We start from the raw sequence: 19,962 nt of genomic DNA on the forward strand, positions 1-19,962 counted from the left end.
ACATGTGTGCTACTGAACTGCTAAAGGCCATTTGTTTTAGCACTACTTCAAGAAGCTTTGTACAGGAGGGAAAGAAATGACACCAGAAATTCAGGGACTGATTTGCATGACTGGGGTTTTGTTTTGTTTTTCCAAACCAGGTTGCTTTTCCTTCTGTCAACTCTGTTTGAATCAATGTGCACTGAACCAAAGAATCAGCAGTTGTGTACAAAAGAAATGGCAGGCCTCTGGTGCACTGGGAGTCCAGAGTGCATCTCTGAAAGTATATAATGGCCATTATCAATTCAAAAATTCCGTTTGCCCATCACACAGTTAGACAACCACAGCTAGAAGAAATACAAGTTACAAAAGGTACTGGAGCACCTAGAGAAGGTACTGGAGCACCTAGAGAAGATTATATTAAAGTCCTGAAGTGATTAACAAGGACAACATATAATAAAAAGCCATTCACATTGGCTCAATGCACAGAGTTACTGAACAAGGAGAGGAAGCGACACTAAACACTATGCAAGAAGCATAGAAAGTTGCCTTATATGTCTTGACAGCAGCTCTCAAGGGTTTTAAACAGGAGATATCAGAAAGATCAGGATAAAGGGTCACTGGACATGCAAGCATCACCAGCTGAAATTGAACAAGCACCTTCTTCTTTTCATTCAGAAGAAATAGCAAATTGTTTTGGTAATAGGTAGGTAGACAACTGCAAATACTGGGATATGGAGAATCATTCATAAACAAACCGTAATATGTAACCACCCAGAAAAACTGACTGAAATTTATAAATCTCTTCTAAACAAATTGCAACCAAACCCCCAAATATTAACAAAATTTACATTGAAGTAAATACTCCTGTATCAATGGAAAATTTCCCCAAGTAAACATGTTATGAATCTCAGACTTGATGATGCACTTATAGTGAGTCTTCAAAGTACTTTAAAATGACAGTCAGGTGAGATTTTCACTCCAGCAAGCTGGGGGAAATGGTACTTTGAAGTTTTAAACATGATTGCCCCCAACTGTTGGCACACATAAGCAGCAGCAACAGTGTAGGGCAGGGGTCAGCAGACTTTTTCAGCAGGGGGCCGGACTATTTTTTGGGGGGGGGGAATTCCTATGCCCCACAAATAACCTAGAGTTACATTTTAAATAAAAGCACACATTGTACTCATGAAAAAACACCACAAATAACCCAGAGATGCATTTTAAATAGAAGGACATATACTACTCATGTAAAAACATGTTGATTCCTGGACCGTCCGCGGGCCGGATTTAGAATGCAATTGGGCCGGATCTGGCCCCTGGGCCTTAGTTTGCCTACCTATAGTGTAGGTGCACCAGGTTAACCCTCCTTAATATCATGCAAAACTCACTTTGAAGAGAGCACCCGAATGGGCACTTCAACATGAAAGCGAAAGTCCAAACAAGAATCTGTGTCCTGGAAACTGAAGTGCTAAGGCTGTGTTTCTAACAAGCCCATTTGCTCCAAGTTCATTTCCCCCTGTAATTGCATAGAATATAATTTCTACTGGGATTATTAAACATATTAAAATAGATAAACAAGAAGCTAAAGTAGCTGTGGCTTTCTCAACAAAAGTACGGAAGTTTGGGACTTGGGGTGTGGATCGACTAGAACAGCAAATAAACAATAGCTCACTCAGGTTTGTTAAATAATTTTCCTCCATTTCCAAGCAAGCATTTAAAAACTTTGAAGTGCATATTTTGAAGTACCCAGCCTCCTGGGAGTTAACTATTCAGCTGAGCACATGAATGTAACTGTCAGTTTCAAACAAACTAGCACAAGGTAAACATGAATGCTGTTTAAATCTGTAAATATTAGCCAGTCAAACTCTCCCATGGGTTATCTGGCTGAATGAACAGGGAAAATAAATTATCACTATGTCAACAACACAACTGAACTGTGTGGAATCCTCCTCCTTAATAAATACTACCAAAAACCTGACAGCTGTTTTTCATGATTTCACAGTACTGTTAGGAAGGAATTCTAATGTAACATTTTCAATTCTCACAGCTGAGAATGCAAAGGTGAAAAAGCAGTAAGCAGTGCAGTCACCCCAAGTGCCCGGTCAAAGGTTGAGACTGAATGGCAGATAATCGGAACCTGAAAAATCCTGGGGGAAGGGAAGCTATTATTATGACTACAGATGTTTAGTTGAGATTTCCCCAAGCAATTCTCTGTAAAACCTCCTTTCAAAGCATGCCTAGACAGTACTGATGTTTTGGGTCAGATGTTTTAAGTACTGTACTTGATCATACTGTATATTTGCACCCAACTATCTATAATGCCACCACAATCTGCACAAACACCAACTGAAAATTTCATATTGCGTTAGTTTCCTCAGTCATCTGGTTTCCTCGGTGGTTTCTCCATTTTAATGACTTCGTTTTATCAAAATGTGCCAAAGGAATAAAACAAACACTTATTCCCTAAACAGAAACACAAATGCCTCTTTGCATTATCAGAGCTTCACTGTTAACAGACTGTGTGACTAAAAAGATATAGCATTTTATTTTATGTGATAAACATATCACAACAAGAAGCAGAAGGCACAGGTTTACAGCCCAGAACAGTTAAAATCCAGAAATCTAGCAATATACTGGACACAAAGACGTTCAGCATGCAAAAAAAGTCACTGAGATACAAAACAGACAAATCCTACCCATTATGAAGAATAAGCAAGACAGCTAGCAAAACAGACTATTTGCTGAGCTGACTATACTACAGAGAGCCCTGGCTCCCTGTGTTAAGTAATGCATACCTTTCAGTCTCTTGGAATTGCCATTCTTTTGCTGCTCATCTTCCTCATTAATGGTGAACAGAACAGGTGTATTTGGCCTCACGCCTGCCTTCTTTAGCCTCTCTTGCCGGATAGCAGTTGCCGAACCGGGCATGTTGCTCTCTTCTTCCTTACTACAATATATCAGTCCCAGACTCCACTTAGCAGCTAGCTAGCTGCAAAGCAGCTCGTTCATTTGTAACAGATCCCGTACGGGTATAAGCAGTGCACAAACAGCTGACAAACACCAACATCCACTTGGCAGACGAGGGCCTGCAGTCTCCTCCACCTTGACGAAATAAAAGGCCTTAATTAAAGGCCCATCGGTTTGGAAGTCTCCTCCTCCTCCTCTTGACGCCTTTAAACCTGTTCAGTCAGATCCCACGTCTTCTGTCCTTCCTGATGCAGCACCTTTCCCCCCCCTCCCTGTATCTTCTTCTTCTTTCCAGCTACTGCACACTGAAATATTCAGCAGGCAGCCCAAGAGGAGAAAATATGATACGCCACCGTTAACAGTTGCCCTGACAACAGTGACATATCCTAATCAAAAGGAGGTCCGTGAATGTCGTCTCCTCAGCTGCAGGAAAGCAGCCTGCCGGAATGTTCCCTCTGTGCACTTGCTTGCTGCTGAGGCAGAGGAAGCCAGCGCACAAAAGGCCGAAACCACCTAGCAGGCTGGGCTGTTCCTCCTTCCCTCGGAGACGGGGCGGAGGATGGATGGAGCGCCTGCTTGCACAAGCAGGGAAGTTCTGAGGAAGGGAAGCCGACTAGCCTGCAGGCAGGTAGGTGGTTATTTTTTGCCAGTTCCTCCCTTCGCTCAGAGTCTGCAAGTTTTACCAAAGCAGGCTCTCTTTTTTGAATTCCCCAGCAGCGCTCCTTTTCTTGCAATTGGAAAACATGCCCCATGAAGAAGGTAGGTGCATATTCTGTGAAGGGCAAAAATCTCAAGGCGGTACACAAGTGTTTTCTTGTGCAATTAAATAAGAAGATGATTAAAAGAAAAAAACTGAGGCAATGCACCTTCCATGAATAACTGGTGTTCCCTTTGGCAAACATTAACTCGATGCAGCACAAAGGTTATTTGTAACAACAACTTAAGAGGATAGGACAAAGTATTTATCAAAGTTTTCCGGCAGGCAAAGTGTAACATGACAGTGCCATTTGCTGTTTATAGTACATAAGTCTGCCTGTACATTCCATTTCACAAACAACTTTGTTTTTTGGTCTACTTCCTTTTACTATGCCTTTCTGCTCATGGCAGCTTAAAATGTTTAGAGAATCAGAAGACAAAATATACACTAAAATTGTAACAATGCATGAAGAAACAGCACAGAGCAAGTTTTTTTTAAAAAAAACACATACATGCAGAATCAAACACAGCAAGGAAATTAAAAACGTAGAAAAACGGAAAGCAAACCAAATGCTTGACTGAACAGAAAATCCTTTACATTTCCATGAAAAACCACATAGTCTCATCTGCGCTATATATTTAATGCAGTATCATACCACTTTAAACAGCCATGGCTTCCCCCAAAGAATCCTGGGAACTGTAGTTTGTTGAGGGTACTGAGAGTTTTTAAGCGTTGTTATCCTCACACAGCTACGGTTCCCAGAGTAGTTTAACAACCAATCTCTCTTCCCAGGAAACTCTAGAAATTATAGCTCTGTGAGGGGAATAGGGGTCTCTTAACATTCCCCTCTTAACTGTGAGGGAAATAGGGGTCTCTGCCTGTCCAGGAGGATCCAGTGGCAAGTCTGGATGAACACAATGACAGTCCAGAGTCTGGGGTTCTACACTGAGAAACTGCCATCCAGAGTCCAATGGCTCAAAGTTCCTGGCAATGCAACCCTAGTATTTCCCATAACAAAGAGAGTGAAGGAATTAAAGTATGCATAGTACATGAACTTCTCTCGGCCATAATGGCTGCTTGGCAAAAAACCTACTCATTCCAATATCCAGTGCTTGAGGCACTTGCAATAATTTTAGTACTAGACAAGAAACAAACCTTTATTTGCCAGCACATCCAGCAACAATTCTTCTTCTCAACCTAATCCAAAGCGGCTATATGAGGCAAATCTTGAAAAGTGTACCTAGAGGATTTTCAAAACTGTAGCACTCAGCGGGAGGCTGAATGCTTGGGTGTTAAAAGTGCATTTCTATTTTGAAATTAATAATTCTGAACAGTCAGCTCATAAAAATCTCATGGCAGTGTATAATAAAACCACCAGAACATTACCAAATCATGAAATATAGGGAAAAAATGGCCAACACTGAATCAAATTAATTCTCTGAAAATGATTGGCAAAACAGAAATGTTTTCAGCAGATGAAATATTGAAATTGTAGGCATTTGTCTGATTTCAGTAGGAATAGTATTTCAAAGCACTGGTGGTGTCACAACCCTCACTTTTATGGGAGACGCTTGCTCACTTAAATTTGTTCAAACGTTGGAGAGAATTTGCTAGATGAAGCAAAATGGTTTCTCCTATACACCTTTCGACTGAGGTCCAAAGTCCATCTTTCACACATCATTCTATGTATTTGTCATTTTCTGTGTTTGGCCTCCTTGTCACTCTCCAGGAAAACTCTGACAACAAACCCAGTGCAAGGTTATGTAGATGAACATAACCTTGGGCTAAAGAGATATGGGTTGGGTCCCCTTTCTGTGTTCTTCAGAACAAAAGAGATGCATGGCAATCTGGGCCAGACTTGGAAAGCCAAACTTTGCCCTCGGTTCTATATACAAGCCCTCATTCCATCCCCCATGTCCAATGGCTAGCATTTGACTAGTCAATATTAGGTGGGATGGGAGACTTCTGAAGATTTTGTGAGCACAGAGAGAAACATTCATAGACTCCACATGTAAACAAAAGCACAAACTACTGAGCTAGTTTTGCCTCACCGTGTTTTGTTTAAGCTCTTTCCTTCTTGGCAGGATTCCAGCTGTCACTGTGTGACCCAAGGTGTATAATGAAGCAGAAAATTTTAAGAAAAGAGTGTGAGCTAGCATTTTTCACTCCACCTTCTAATCTAAAGATGAACTAGAAACTTCATTTCTCAAACTTTATCCACAAAAATGCACACATACCGTACTTTAAAAACTACAGGTGCACAGACATTCTTGATCAAGAGAATGAGCCAAATATTTTTGGTTACTGTAAGCAGCACAGCCATGCCTTAAATGGGCTCCTCTCCCCCTCAGAACAATAATTTAGAATGTGTACAATTCACATCTAACACTTTGTACCAGCTGGCTTTATTTTGATTTAAATAATATTATGAAGATCTGAGTTTCAAAATACTTTAGACCCCATTCCAGAGATGTTTTTATTTAGTGATGTCCAAGGGGGCATTCAGGATGGAAACATGCTTTGAATCAAAAGTGTGCTGTGGGTATGTTGGAGATAGTCTTTACCTCAGCTGGGACTGAAAGAATGAAAGGAAGCAAGCAGCCTGTGGGTTCCTTCCCTTCAGTTTGGGACCTAAAGAGGAAACAATTTCCCCCTCACACATTAGAGCCCTATTACAGGACAGGGAACAATTGACCTTTCACTATCCTTTAAGCACTATTCCCCATTCTGGTACCCTCCAGTTGTTTCTGACTATAGCTCCTATCAGCCCCAACTTTAAGATATTGAAGGGTCATTATGAGTAGGGTAGTGGGGGGGGGGCTTGCTTCCAATAAGTCTTCTTCCCAAGAATACTTCAAACTGCTAGTGAGGCTTGTCACAGATTAATTTATGGGGAGGGGGGGTAATTTCCCCTCCTGCACTTGTCCATTTTAGGACAACATGCTCAATGTGACATTTTTCCAAGGGACTTCACTTGTAAAAACATAATTGTGAAGTTCCCTGTCTATATCCACCAGTCGTGAATGTGTTTAATTAAATTAATTACTTTATTTCTGGAAGCTTCAGAAAAGGAAAGACCATCAGACATGGGATGGCTGATTTTTGCAAAGGATTCGCCAGAGCCCGAGGAACTGAACTGTTCAATTGCAAATGATAAAGATATCAGCATTGAGCCTTGAGGTCTTTGCCTTTCCTGAATGCTTCAAATATGAAAGGAGCAATTGGGATGCACAATTATGCTTCCCTGGCTTCAAAAGTAGATGGATGAACTCTTGGGGACAGAATACACCACTGAGGAATTCAGGCCTGTATTCAGGGCTACATTCTCTAAATGTCTTGTCTCATATTAACCTGCTACATGGCATTCTCAAAGTCACACAACTTTTCATGTTTCTGCTTTGCATGCACACCTTGTAGTCTAACTTGCTCTATGATGTATGATTTTGCACTGTAGACCACCTTTGGTGTCCTTGTCACAGAAAGGTAGGGGGAAATGCAAATATAAATACACAAGTACAGGACAATCTATTCACGCCATTTCACCTTCAACAACATTTCCCCCCTCCTGAACCACAAATTCTCTTTTAACAACTGAAGTCCCTGCCAATCCCCAATAAACTGCTAAACAGGAGCATTTAGAATTCCTTAGGGCATCTGCATTCACCACAAAATAGCCATGATTCAGAAATGTGCCCATCAGGGTGTTTCTCCCTCAACAAACTCAACAAACTTCCCACATGAGAATATGGCTGTATAAAATGCATTTGCATGTCACATCACCCTAGAGGCATTATCTCCTGCTATCACAGTGACAGATAGATCTACTTCAGCAGCAATTATAGAAGGTGGCACTTCCAAGATGATGCCCCGCTGTGCACATTCCATTGTGAGCATACACCCTAAGCACTTCCTCTAGTGCAGCCTTTCCAACCTGATGCCCTCCCAATGTTTTGGACTACAACTCCCACCAGACCTTGCTTTGCTGCTCCTTTGCTGCCATCAGAGATAGTGGGTTTTTTAAGCAACGCTTTTAATAGGCAGAAAATTTGAACACTGATTCTGTCAATGATGACAGGAAAAGTATCATGGCGCCTCAAAGTTATTAGGCCATAAGTTTTTGAGCATGTGATTGAGTGTATTCTAATCCAGGACAGCTGGTGCCTTAATACATTTGCTCCATCTTGAGTGTGTGGCACAAGACTCCTTGCTATTTTTTGCTGCAACCAACATAACTACCCCTCCGGAAATTGTCAATGCAATACCGTAAATAGAGGACAGCTGATTAAAAATGAATGAAATGATCTACCACACACTTAAATATGCAGCAGGAGTCAAAATAGCTGAGTCCTTCCTTAACTTTGGGGGAAAGTTAATTACATGCCATTAAATGAGTGCTCTGGGTATAAATTGCCATCGCTAACTTAGGAACAATGGAATGGACAGGTTTGCACTTGGAAGTAAAAACCATATATAAAGCACTTTTTTCAGCAATATGGGCCTACTTCAAAGAAAAGTTAATACACCAAACATAAACATTAATGTTTCCTCATCATGTCGCCAACACTGATATTACCAACAAACTGAAACCTCCCATGCCTACTTCTTAAGTGGTATTGCCTACTAAGCAGTTAATTCCTCATTATCCAAATATGCAGTGCAATTGTATGTTTACTTCTCTCTCTTTCTCTTTCATCTTGCTTACTCTAAGAGATTGTTTCTTTTAATTCTCTAGAACTTAGGGATTCAGAATGTTTTTCTCCTCCTCTAGTGGTCCGGTAATGGTTTTTGTCATGTTGTTAGAGAAGGATGGCCAATTTAAACTCAACAACACGTTTGGACATGTTTCGTACTTGCATTTTTTCTTTTTCAAAGTTGAAAAGAGAAGCATGTTGTCTGGTGGCTACATACTGCCTACTTAATTGAGGGATAATGTTTAATTATTTTTGACATGCCAAATCCTTTTCCACCTTGAAAACAGATGAAACACTTCCTTTGTATGCACACTCACTTGCACTCTGTCTCTGGAGGAACTGCTTCAGAGTTTATAACATGCCTTTGTCATTTACCACAAACCAAGATCCCTGAACTCTAAAAAATAATTTTCCAAGCCCACTAAGCATATGAGCTTTTAGAATGGTGGGCCATTAAATGATATTTCCTGCCATTTCCCTTGCTCTATGGAATGGTGCTATGTAGGAAATATCATCCTTTTGACATCTTTTAAAGGCATGCCTCTTTTCTTCAGGCTCTCTCTGGACGTTAAAGCTGGACTCTGCTTTTGTACTTTGTGATGCTGTGTTGTACTTTTTATAGTCTTTAATGTTGCTTTCAGTGGTTTAGACCATTGGTTTTATTGTGCATTTATGGTTTACTGTATACCTTTTGGATATTTTTAGTAATGGTCTTAAAATAAATAGCTCAATCAAAAGAGGAAGATCTGTGCACACATTTTGTTCCCTATACTGGAATTATGGTGAGTGAAGTGGTAGGAGATTTGCCCCTTTCATAGCAGGGATGGCTCTACCATTAGGTAGATTAAGGCGGGGGTAGGAGATTCAGGTGCTGTGTGTTGCTGGAGGACATAGCTGTTTGTATCACATGGCTAGCCGTGTGTGTGTGTGTGTGTGTGTGTGTGTCCAAGCTATGGGAGCTGTCCTCAGGTGCAATGGAAGACACTGTCCTATCACCAGTGCTGAAGTAAGATTCAACTGAAAATTCAGCCAACTTCTCTAAGTGAAATGGAGCGCAGAAGGGGCATGCCCATTTGTCCACATCTTGCTCCAGACTTACCTGTTAGCTCACTCCAGCCAGGGTGGGGAGATGGTTTCTCTCTTGCTCCCGTTTGTTTGCTTACTAAATTGCCCCCTCATTTAAATTAGCAGGAGGGAAATTAATTATTCAACAGACCAACAGGAAGGAAGGAAGGAAGGAAGGAAGGAAGGAAGGAAGGAAGGGGCTTTGGATCCAATGTATCCAAGGCTATCCCAACACAGCCCAGAGCATCCCATATCAGGTCCTACCACTGGTAGAAATATTGCTATCATTGCAACTATACCCACAGAGCTTTCTACAGATGAACCAGAGGCCTCCAGGACAAGAAGGCCAGCAGAGGTCCTCCTTGTTGGTGGCCACCCTTCTGCCTCATCCTAAACCCCCTTCAGCCAGCCTTCAGCCAGGGGTTAGGATTGCTCTGCAAAACATCTCCCTTATACTTTCCATTTTCTTTATGAAATGTGCAGCGACCATACTGCATATGCTTCCTAACTGTGAAACTTTTTATTATAAGGCTTTAAAATATTGCATCAGTATTCTAGAAGGCATTTATGTTTTAAATATGTAAATATGCGTGAGAGCACCTTCTGAAATATGTTGCTTTTAAATGAAAACCAATCTGATCTTGACAGGTTTTCATTTAAAGAATCTTATGTTTTCAGCACTTTTTCAGGGCAAAGAAATATCTGCAATATTTTTTTAATGAAAACTTGTTAAGATTAGAGTATGTTATACTACAAACATTTCAATCGTCTTCAGAAAGTGGCATTATAAATAAATACAGTACAGTGGAACCTCGGTTTACAACTACCTCTGTTTATGAACGCCTCCATATATGAACGCCGCAAACCCGGAAGTGTTTACATCCAGGTTCTGCGGAGTCGCGTGCGCAGAAGCGATCTGCGCAGCGCGTGCGTGCGCAGAAGCGCTCTATCAGCACTTCGCGCAAAACCGTGTCTGCGGGGAGCGAATGCCTCCGTTTACGAACGCCTCCGTGGAATGGAGAACAGAAAGAATGCTACTTCTCAGCAGCATATCCTTTGATTAAAATGTCAGCAGCACCATCTTGTGGTTTAATCTGTGTATAACTGAATCTAGTCACCTAACTACTGTACACAGAGCAGCTGGCTAAACCTAAAGCGTAATAGTGTTTGCAGTATTTGATACCTTATTTTGCTTCACTACTCAGTCTGTGCCTTCAGACTGTGGATCTTCAGTCATTAACATTCTGTGTATGGTTACAGGTAGGTAGCCGTGTTGGTCTGGGTCGAAGTAAAATAAAAAAATTCCTTCAGTAGCACCTTAAAGACCAACTAAGTTTTTATTTTGGTATGAGCTTTCGTGTGCATTCTGAAGAAGTGTGCATGCACACGAAAGCTCATACCAAAATAAAAACTTAGTTGGTCTTTAAGGTGCTACTGAAGGAATTTTTTTATTCTGTGTATGTTAACTGGTGGCAAGAAACACCCCTTCCTATATTTACTATGTTTTTGTGATAAAGTAAAATTTCAAAATGCAGCTGCTCTCCAAGGACAACAGTAAATTTGAGACTGTTGGGCAGATTCTTAAAAGCTCAACCTTGCCTTCATAAAGCATTACGTTATCTCCCTGACAAAGTGCCTTTGGAGATCAACACAGGGCGATGACAGATATAATGTAAAGAGAAATCACAGCAGGTTCTTCTTCCTCCTCCCCCGTGAGCACAGTTTCCTTCCTGCTTCACAATTTGCTTGTGAGGCAAACACATCAATGAATCACATTACTCTTGCTCCAAAGAGCCTGCTGGAGAACTCCAAAGGTGGTAGTCTAGCACCCTGTTCTCACAGATGCCCAAGAGAAGCCCACAACCAGAACTGGAGAACAGCTGCACTCTCCTCACCTGCAATTCTCAGCAACTGGTATCAGGTGAACTGCACACTACTTCTTTTTTATATGTTTGTTTGTTTATTTCTCTCTCTCTCTCTCTCTCTCTCTCTCTCTCTCTCTGTGTGTGTGTGTGTGCGCGCGCACACACGGTATAAACAGTTTCAAAATTGCTCCAGGAATTAAAGGAATTTTATGACATCCAGAGAAAACCTGACTGGTATTCAGGCTTATGACATTTTGTTTGACTCACCACTTACAAGATATACCTTGTAAAATATACTTAGTAAAAAATAAAAGCAACAGCCCATAAGGTGAATCTTCCTGTTCCCAGAATCGAAGTAAAATGTCCACTCTCAAAATAGTACATGTTTGTGCACAACCAGTGGAGACTAGGTCAGACTGCCCTCTTGGGTGGAACTAACTTAAAGCTATTTACTTGACGTAAAATACACACTCCATAATTTCAAGCAAATAAACTTGATCCAAAGTGTAGGAAGTTCTGTATCCACAAGGCTCTCTCGTCTCTCTTCTTGGAAAAGAAATTTGACAGAGACACGGGATGTGGATCAGAGCAGATGTGTGTTAGGACTGATGCATTTATTTCCCTTAAAATATTTTTCCTTGACAAAGGACATCCATTCTCATGCACAAGCAGAGGAAAGGGTGACAGCTCAGGGGAAGTTTAGTGAAAAGCACGAGCCATTTCTAGTGCAAAACTACCAAAAACAGCCTCTGTTTTTAAACACTTAGTATGCCATCCTGCTTACAGTTACAAGTGCGGATTTGTCACCCTGTAATGGTGTGTTCCACTACTGTGCAGCCATTAAAAAAATAATTTTGAACAAGTAAGAAAGACTTATTAAAATGTAACTTGTGATTCTTGGCTTCCACGTATTTAAGACTAGATGAACTTTGATACAGAAAGCCACTTAAAAGGTAGCTTTCATTAAGTACCATATGCCCCAGACTAAAACTCCCAACAGCCCCAGCCAGAAAAGCCAGTGGTCAGGGGTTTATGGGTGCTGTAGTCCTGCAACATCTGATGGGGAGTGGTAACTGTTTGGGGAAGGCTGATCTAGAACAGTGGCTCACGCTCAGTTACAAAGCAGATGAAAGAGGAAGAACTCTCCATAAACTGATTAAAGGAAAAGAACTCTCCTGTAAATAGTGACGCCTATGCTGGTATTTCCTAAGGTGCTGCCATCCATCACGGGAGAAAAATCTATTTCCTCTGTAGAAATAGAATTCCATGTCCTTGTGACCAACACCTCCAGAAAGTAATTAACCTGCATTGCAACCTATTCATTTCATTCACCTACACGCTATTAGGATTCTGCTAGCCCATACCCTGGCATGGCACACATTGGCAAAGAAATTGCTTTACATCAGCTAGGGGCACACAAATACCAGGGACTGATCTGAATTACATTTGCCTGAGTTCCAGCCTTTCATTTAACGTGATCACCTGTTATACCTTGTGGTAAGATATTTTGCATATGACACACACACACACTGCAAAAGAGCAAATTGAAGGCCCTGCTTTTCGAAGGGAGTTCTGTAGCAAACACTAATTCTAGGATGTAAGGAATTAAATAGATTCGGGGGGGGAGAGATGAAACAAACAATTTGCACAACAAAAATCAGAGTCAAGACGTTACTCGGCACATTCAGTTCTGAACATCATGTGAGATTTTGAAGGAGCAAGCTTATGCTGAATACAGAAAAACCAAACCATTAAGCAGCTTGACCCTATGAGTCAGATGGACTTTTGTGGGGGTGTTGCTTTGTGCCTTTTTTATGAACTGCAGCATTTTGTGTGAATGTGTTCATATTATAATGTATGTCCATTCAGGCTTTGGTTTTAAATCTGCTGTTATTTGCTTGGAAGTCTTTAGTGTAACAAATGACTAACAAGTTAACAACAACAACAACAACAACAAAATTAGGGTAAATAAGCCCACTGAAAGCAATGGGCTGTGGTTTCCCCAACTCTGAATAGGATCAGGTATGTGCTGTTCTCAACTGACAGATACTTTTTAAAACTCTGGTACAAACGGTAAAAGCATAAGTTGGCTCACAGTCTCCAGTGTGGTGTAGTGGTTAAGGGCAGTAGAATCATAACCTGGTGAACTCCACATGCAGCTGCTGGGTGACCTGAGGCTAGTCACACTTCTTGAAGTCTCTCAGCCCCACTCACATCACAGAGTGTTTGTTGTGGGGGAGGAAGGGAAAGGAGAATGTTAGCCACTTTGAGACTCCTTCGGGTAGTGATAAAGCGGGATATCAAATCCAAACTCCTCCTCCTCCTCCTCCTCCTCCTCCTCCTCCTCCTCCTCCTCCTCCTCTTCTTTCTTCTTCTTCTTCTTCTTCTTCTTCTTCTTCTTCTTCTTCTTCTTCTTCTTCTTCTTCTTCTTCTTCTTCTTCTTCTTCTTCTTCTTCTTCTTCTTCTTCTTCTTCTTCATGTCTGCATGTCCCACTTCCATTTCTGGGCTTCCTGAAGTGCTGCTCCATAATGCCAGCAACCAGTCATGCCAACAAAGCAGAACAATCAACATTGTCCCCAAATGCAGCAGGGGTAGCTGACTACATTTTGAAGTTTGTTAAGTAACGCACCTTACAATTTAAAGATGTGGGGAAGCTATTAAGTCCAGAGTCTCAAAAACCTAAATGCACCAGTGTCTGCAATAGACTGGTCTTCCTTCTTTGGCCAGCCCCACTCAACACCATACTTGAGCAAAAATAAATAAAATCTGAACCCTTTAGCCTTCCTTCTGGCTAATCTGACTCTTTCCTCTCATGCTCATGCCTATATTTCACTGTCTACCTTGTCACTCTGCTACTATCTTTGTCTAAAGTAGACTGAATACTCTCTGGGCAAAGATTGCATCCCTTTCGCATATTGCAGGATACTTATTTATCACATAACCTATCAAGATGGTGTACAATACATACATATATAATAAAGCACAAAATGTCATCAAAACAATGCAGAACAATCATTCAAATGACTGGCTAATCTTAAGAAAACTTAAAAGAGAATAGGCCTGGCAGCATAAGGAGGTCCTCAAGAAACACCTGAATGTCAGTACTGAGAATGCCTGCAAAGTATCTGCTGGAATGATATTCCACAGCGTGGGGCTGCTGACACTAAATGCCTGACTAGGCAAGTCTCTGTAAACATGGGGGACTGAGCTGTGTTGTAGGAGCTCAGGTGGTCTTTAAGGTATCCTAGATTGAGGGTGCTCAGGGCTTTATATATTAATACAAAAACCTTGAACCTGGCCCAGTGTCATATGGGCAGCCAGTGCAGATGTTTTAGGAGATGTCACATGCTATCAACAATCTACCCCCATCAACAATCTAGCTTCTGCATTCTGAACTAAATGGAATGTCTGGTTCAGGCCCAAAGGCAGCCCCCATATAAAACACATTGCAAAAATCCAGTCTTGAAGGTACCAAGATACTACAGTCACCAGGCTATTCAAATATGGCTGTATCCTGCACCCCGACAAAGCTACCTAGCATGCAATTAAAAACAGCAGTGTAGGTTTGCTCTCAACTATTCAGGGTATCTTCCAAATGTCCCACACCCATTCAAAAATATTTGACTGGATCATCATGCACAGATTAATCAGCCTCTATTTCCTGGTGACTAAGAGATGCTTTGGACTACAACTCCATTAAGCCCCAGTCAGCACACCTATGCTGGTTTAGGAAAATTAATGGTTAATGTTATTTGCAATATTGCGCTATGCTTCTGCAGTTCAAGAAAGAGAGCATTCTTATTTCAGAGTTTTCACTTCCATGAAATTCCCTGGCAGTTTCACACCCTGCCATTCAGCTCCTAATCCAGAAATAGTGCACAAAGTGTTAAGAAGCACACCTCTAGCTACAGATCTTTAGCACCCTGCCAATTTAAATAAAACAGATATATAGAAAAAACTGCAATGCTACACAAGAGACAGACAATATGAGAAACAATGCATGATGAGTGTTAGCTTTATTTCAATGTGTGTTCTGCTTCAGCAGTACAATTATGATACCAATAAGAGTAAACAAGGAAGTGCAAATCAGCTCATAAAAAATGCACTCCCAGAACCAGCTGAAATACTGACCATCCTTAAAATTGGAATACAGTGTACTCAGAATTGGCTATTTCTACTCAGTAAGCTAGTTCAAATTAAAATTGAAATCATTAATCACACACACCATGCCACAACTCTAGCAAGTGTGTTTTTCATGTACATTCAAATTTATTGCCATGAGTCATTCCATTAGGACCAAGTACTGTAGAGTTATCCATGCATGTACTTCTGCACAGGATTTTCGTCTGCAAAGCGTACACCTGCCTTTTAGCAGAAAGCTTTCAAATCAGATTAACTACACTGTGTAGAAATCAGCATGCTGAAAGCTTCTGCTCTCAAAGTGCTGCCAACCAAGCCATAAAACCCCGGAAAATATAGTTTAAAAATAAAACATAACTCCCTTACACTCATGGCAATCTAGATCAGGGCCACTTCCAAGTCAAATGAGCAAAATGCAAAGATGGCAGTTGAAGGACAAAGGCAGAGGGCTCCCTACTATCATGCATGGCTAATCCTGCCAGGAGGGGAAGATGGTTTGAGAGGGGGAAATGGGGTGACCTGGTTTGACTTCACAGTGGGAGGTTTCAGGCCTGCATCACTTAAGGTACCTGAGGCTTGCCCTTGGTATTTTGTGAGACTTAAAATGAGAGGAGAGGCATATAAATGTCCAGTTTTCTGGACCAAATTTCCATCTAGTCCTGCATCCTATATTCCACAGGGGCCAGTGAGATGGCTTTTGGAAGTCCACAAGAAGTCACCAGCCGTCTTCAATTGCTATTTCCCATCAACTGATAAGGACATTATTGAAGGACATTGGACCCACTGCAGTTTGTTCCCATTGTTAGGATTGTTTGAAAGGAAATGGGTTCTAAAAGGGAAAGGGAAAACTCTGTGGGCTGCCCTACCAAGATGGGAAACAGGGCAAGGAAACTAAAGAGAGACATGCGCAGGATAATTTCAAGGTGGGCGTTCCAGTAATTAATGAACCAGCTGGAGCGAAGGGAGTTTGGGGGCGAAAATGTTCCCTTCTCTGAGGCAGTATGCAATATTTAAGGAACACAGCTGTTGAGTTCCAGGAAAGCTTAGGGGGTAAAGGAAGGGAATCTCGGCCAGGATATAGGGAAAGCTGTCCAAAAGGGCTTGTAAACATGCAATGGAGTGGCAGGTGGCTCCAGTGGGGACACAACTTCACACCTCCCTCTGCTTGAAAGGGAAAGAGATGATTTATCCAGCATAGGTCCTAGGGGAGCTGTGCCAGGGAAACATATTGGCTTGCTGTCCCTGGCAGTCTTCATGAGCCCTGCAATGTAAAATGGGTCCTTATCTGCTAGTCTGTCCCTACCAACAGTTATGATTTGCTTTATCCACCTCTTTATTACCCTACAAAATAAACAAACTGTGTAATGGTCTGATGTTAAAAAAAAGCTGGCAAACACTAGATGTCACAGTTCTGCTCTCTTTAAATGTGTAGGATCTCAAAGTATATATATATATATATATATATATATATATATATACATAAAAAGCCCATGAGCAAATCACAGAAAACATTATAGCACAAGCTGCAAGTGCCATGATTCCACTAAAATCCAACCCCTTGCTAGAACAAAGTAAACAACAGAAGATGCTGGGGAAATCAGCAACAGCTTCCCCAGTTTTTATCTAGCAAGGCTGCCTTTAACTGTTGCCCAGGAAGCAGATACTCAACAGGTGCAGCTAGCTTTTCATTGCTAATGGCAGACGAACCCTGACAAGGTAAGAAAATGGGAGGGGGGGTTAATAAAGAAGCAAGGCGACTCCACTACAATTTCTGAAAGCCCACTATTCTCATACAACCTATTAGTTATCTTGCACATCAGAACTTTCGTGGTTATGGCCGCATTGAAACCTTCGATTTTATTTTGGGGCGGGAGATTTTATTCTGGATAACGGAGCCTTGGCTCGACATCCTTGACCAAGGCGAAGGTCACAAAGCAACCACAGATATAGGACGATTTTTATTCTTTTTATTCTTCCTGAGGAACTGGCGTTGTGCAGGTGCGGTGCCCTTACCTGTTCCAGCAGGAGGCGGCTGCCGGACCTAGTGGCCAGGGCGGTCGCCTGAGTGCATCCACATCACCTCAGCAGGCGCCTTCCGCGCCAGTCCTATGACTCGCTGGCGCGCCTCCACCCTGGAGCGCATCTGGTGTTTTCAGACTCCTTCCCTCAGCAATAACATCCGGCTTCGAGCCGGGCAAAGAGGGGAGAGGGGCGCTCGGGCTCTCGCCGGCTCCCAAACAGGCGCCCACCCCCCACGGCGCGCCCCTTCAGCACCGTCGGCTGAGAGCCACGGGCAGACTCACCTGTTTGGGCAGCGGGAACGCCGCTGCTCTTCTTAGCCGCCGCTCCTCCTGCCTCCGCCATGTCGGCTCCCTCCGCTCCGGCGCTCCGCCCCGGAGCTGCTCGGTCCCACCCCCGGGAGCAGAACGTGGCCCGGGCAGGTGAGAGGGAAAAGGCGCGCGCGCGCCACAAGCAGACCCGGGAGGGAAGGAGGGAGGGAGGAGCGCGTGGCCGGGCTCGGGTGTTTATGGCGGACAGCGCCATCTAGTGGGCAGGTCGAAGGCGAGGGAGATGATGAGGATGAGGATGCCGCCGCCGCCGCCGCCGCCGCCTTCTCCTCCTACCCCTGCCTGAGGCGCGACGGAGCCCGCCATCTGCAGCTCTTGCTCAGGCAGGGCTGTGGTGCTTTTAAACGGCACGGCTATGGGGAGACTTTCATTGGCTGAGGGGTGGGGTGGGGGGCTGCATGTTGGCTGCGCGCCCCATTGAAGTCGCGTGGATTGTTCCTGAAGGATTGAGGCTTTTGCCTCGCCCAGAGAACCATTGTTCTGACTGGGGCGTCTGCTCAGCAGACTAAATAAACATGCAACAATAAAGTACGAAGTGGCACTTCCACCCGAACGTCTTGAAAGCTGCACAATATTGTAATTGAGCCGCTCAAGGGAGCGGCGGCGGCAGAAATTGGCATTTTAATAACCCTCGCTTATCTTCCGCTCTCGCGTTTATTTCCTTGATTCTGTTGCGATCCAAGCACCTTCAAGCACCTCAGTCCCTTCGGCATCCTGCACTTTCCGAGCCCCGCAGGAGGCTAGACGAGCCATTTGGCTAAGCGTAAGGGGGGGGCGGTTTGCAAGAACGAAGGGCCACGGATTAGCATATGCTAATCGAAATATAAATCCGTTTGGCTAAACTTTGAAATCCACAAAACAGTCGGGAGAAATGAACTGTGAACTTTGGATTCATTGGAGCCAAAGTGCAGCAACGAACAACAGCAGATGGTGATAAAGCCACGGTTCATTCCATAGCCTGGAGAAGGTGAATGAAATCTAGTAGGCTACCGATTGTAAAGAAATTACAGCATTATATAACCCAAACTAAAGAAATAAAAGAATCCCACACAATACATGTGAAACGGCATTACAATGACCCATTTGAACAGTCAACAAGTTTAAAACCATTTCTTGTTTATGCCCTTTTCCTGAGCTGCATTCAGCTTTACCAAGTTAAATAGGTTGGGGGAGGACACTTGCCATTCAACAGCACTGCTGATGCATTTTTCTTTCAAAATCAATGGTATTGTCACTTGTTTTGCTATTGCTAAAGCTGAAATCTGTACTAAACGTATAGTGATGATTTTGGCAGGTGCCTCATTGGTTGGTTGGAAAAGGTGGTTGCACCAAAGCAAAGGCGAGTCCAGCCTTGTTGGTAGGGAGAGAGGATTATATTGTGTGTTGCCACTGTCCTGTCTTGTCCCTGAAATCTGATTTTACTACTTTTGGCACACTCAAAATGCCTAATGGATATATTTTTTTTGAGGGGGAACCCTCTCACTTTCAAACAGTGGACCTCTGCCTCCACACACACACACACACACACACCATCCTATTTTTGAATGGCCCTCAAGTCCAACAGCATTGCCAGGAAGAGTGCATAAGTATTTGCATGGTACTTTGGATCCTGAACATAATCTCCTGAGCTACTGCACCAGTGCAACTTTCTTCAGGGTACAAGGGCAACTCCAGGGCAACACTCATGCAGCAGCTTCTTATATCTTATCATCACTAAATTATGATGATGATTATTATTTTAAAAAAACACTACCAACTAAACCAGGCGTCTTCTGTTCTTGTACAGAAGCAAGAACTCAGACTGTGCCAGGCTTCTATTGAGAGACAAAAGCACTCAGTTTAGCTACTGGCCCATCTCAGCCCTTTTGATGATTTAAGACTAGCACTAAAGTGAAAGTATGTTAAAGCAGTTTTCAGTGCACTGGTGACTAATTAGTGTATGGTCAAGTGTACTAAAATCCTATCACTTATTTCCCCACTCCTAAAACAAATGCATCTGCACATTCCTTTGATGTACAGATTGACTGGTGGTTTTTCTAACTTCTACAGATATTTAGACACTTTCCCTCTGTACTTCTGTAAAGATGTTTCTGCCTGCTATACTTTCACTAGCAAGGCCCTTTAATTATTCTCCATTTCCTCCTGTTTGTCATAGTTCAGATCTTTCCATAACAACTTTAAACCCAGTAAGTCAAGAAATCTATCAGAA

At 42.5% G+C, this 19,962-nt stretch overlaps 1 protein-coding gene across 4 annotated transcripts in view; it reads right to left on the reverse strand.

The window, feature by feature from the left end:
- The window catches only part of MAP7 (microtubule associated protein 7), a 104,421-nt gene extending 86,629 nt beyond the window's left edge, over positions 1-17,792 (reverse strand). For 2 of the 4 annotated variants that reach the window (XM_060272709.2, XM_060272710.2), the window contains exon 1: positions 17,709-17,792. In XM_060272709.2, coding sequence (XP_060128692.2) covers positions 17,709-17,769 — 61 coding nt within the window. In that variant the 5' untranslated portion in view covers positions 17,770-17,792. Of the gene's footprint in view, positions 1-2,774; positions 3,493-17,708 lie in introns of those variants that run through there. The other 2 variants (XM_060272711.2, XM_088667264.1) reach the window with 1 other exon arrangement.
- Between the last annotated feature and the right edge of the window lie 2,170 nt (positions 17,793-19,962).

Source organism: Zootoca vivipara, chromosome 3 (genome assembly GCF_965207765.1).
Source record: "Zootoca vivipara chromosome 3, rZooViv2.hap1.1, whole genome shotgun sequence".
Classification (NCBI taxonomy): Eukaryota; Metazoa; Chordata; class Lepidosauria; order Squamata; family Lacertidae; genus Zootoca; species Zootoca vivipara.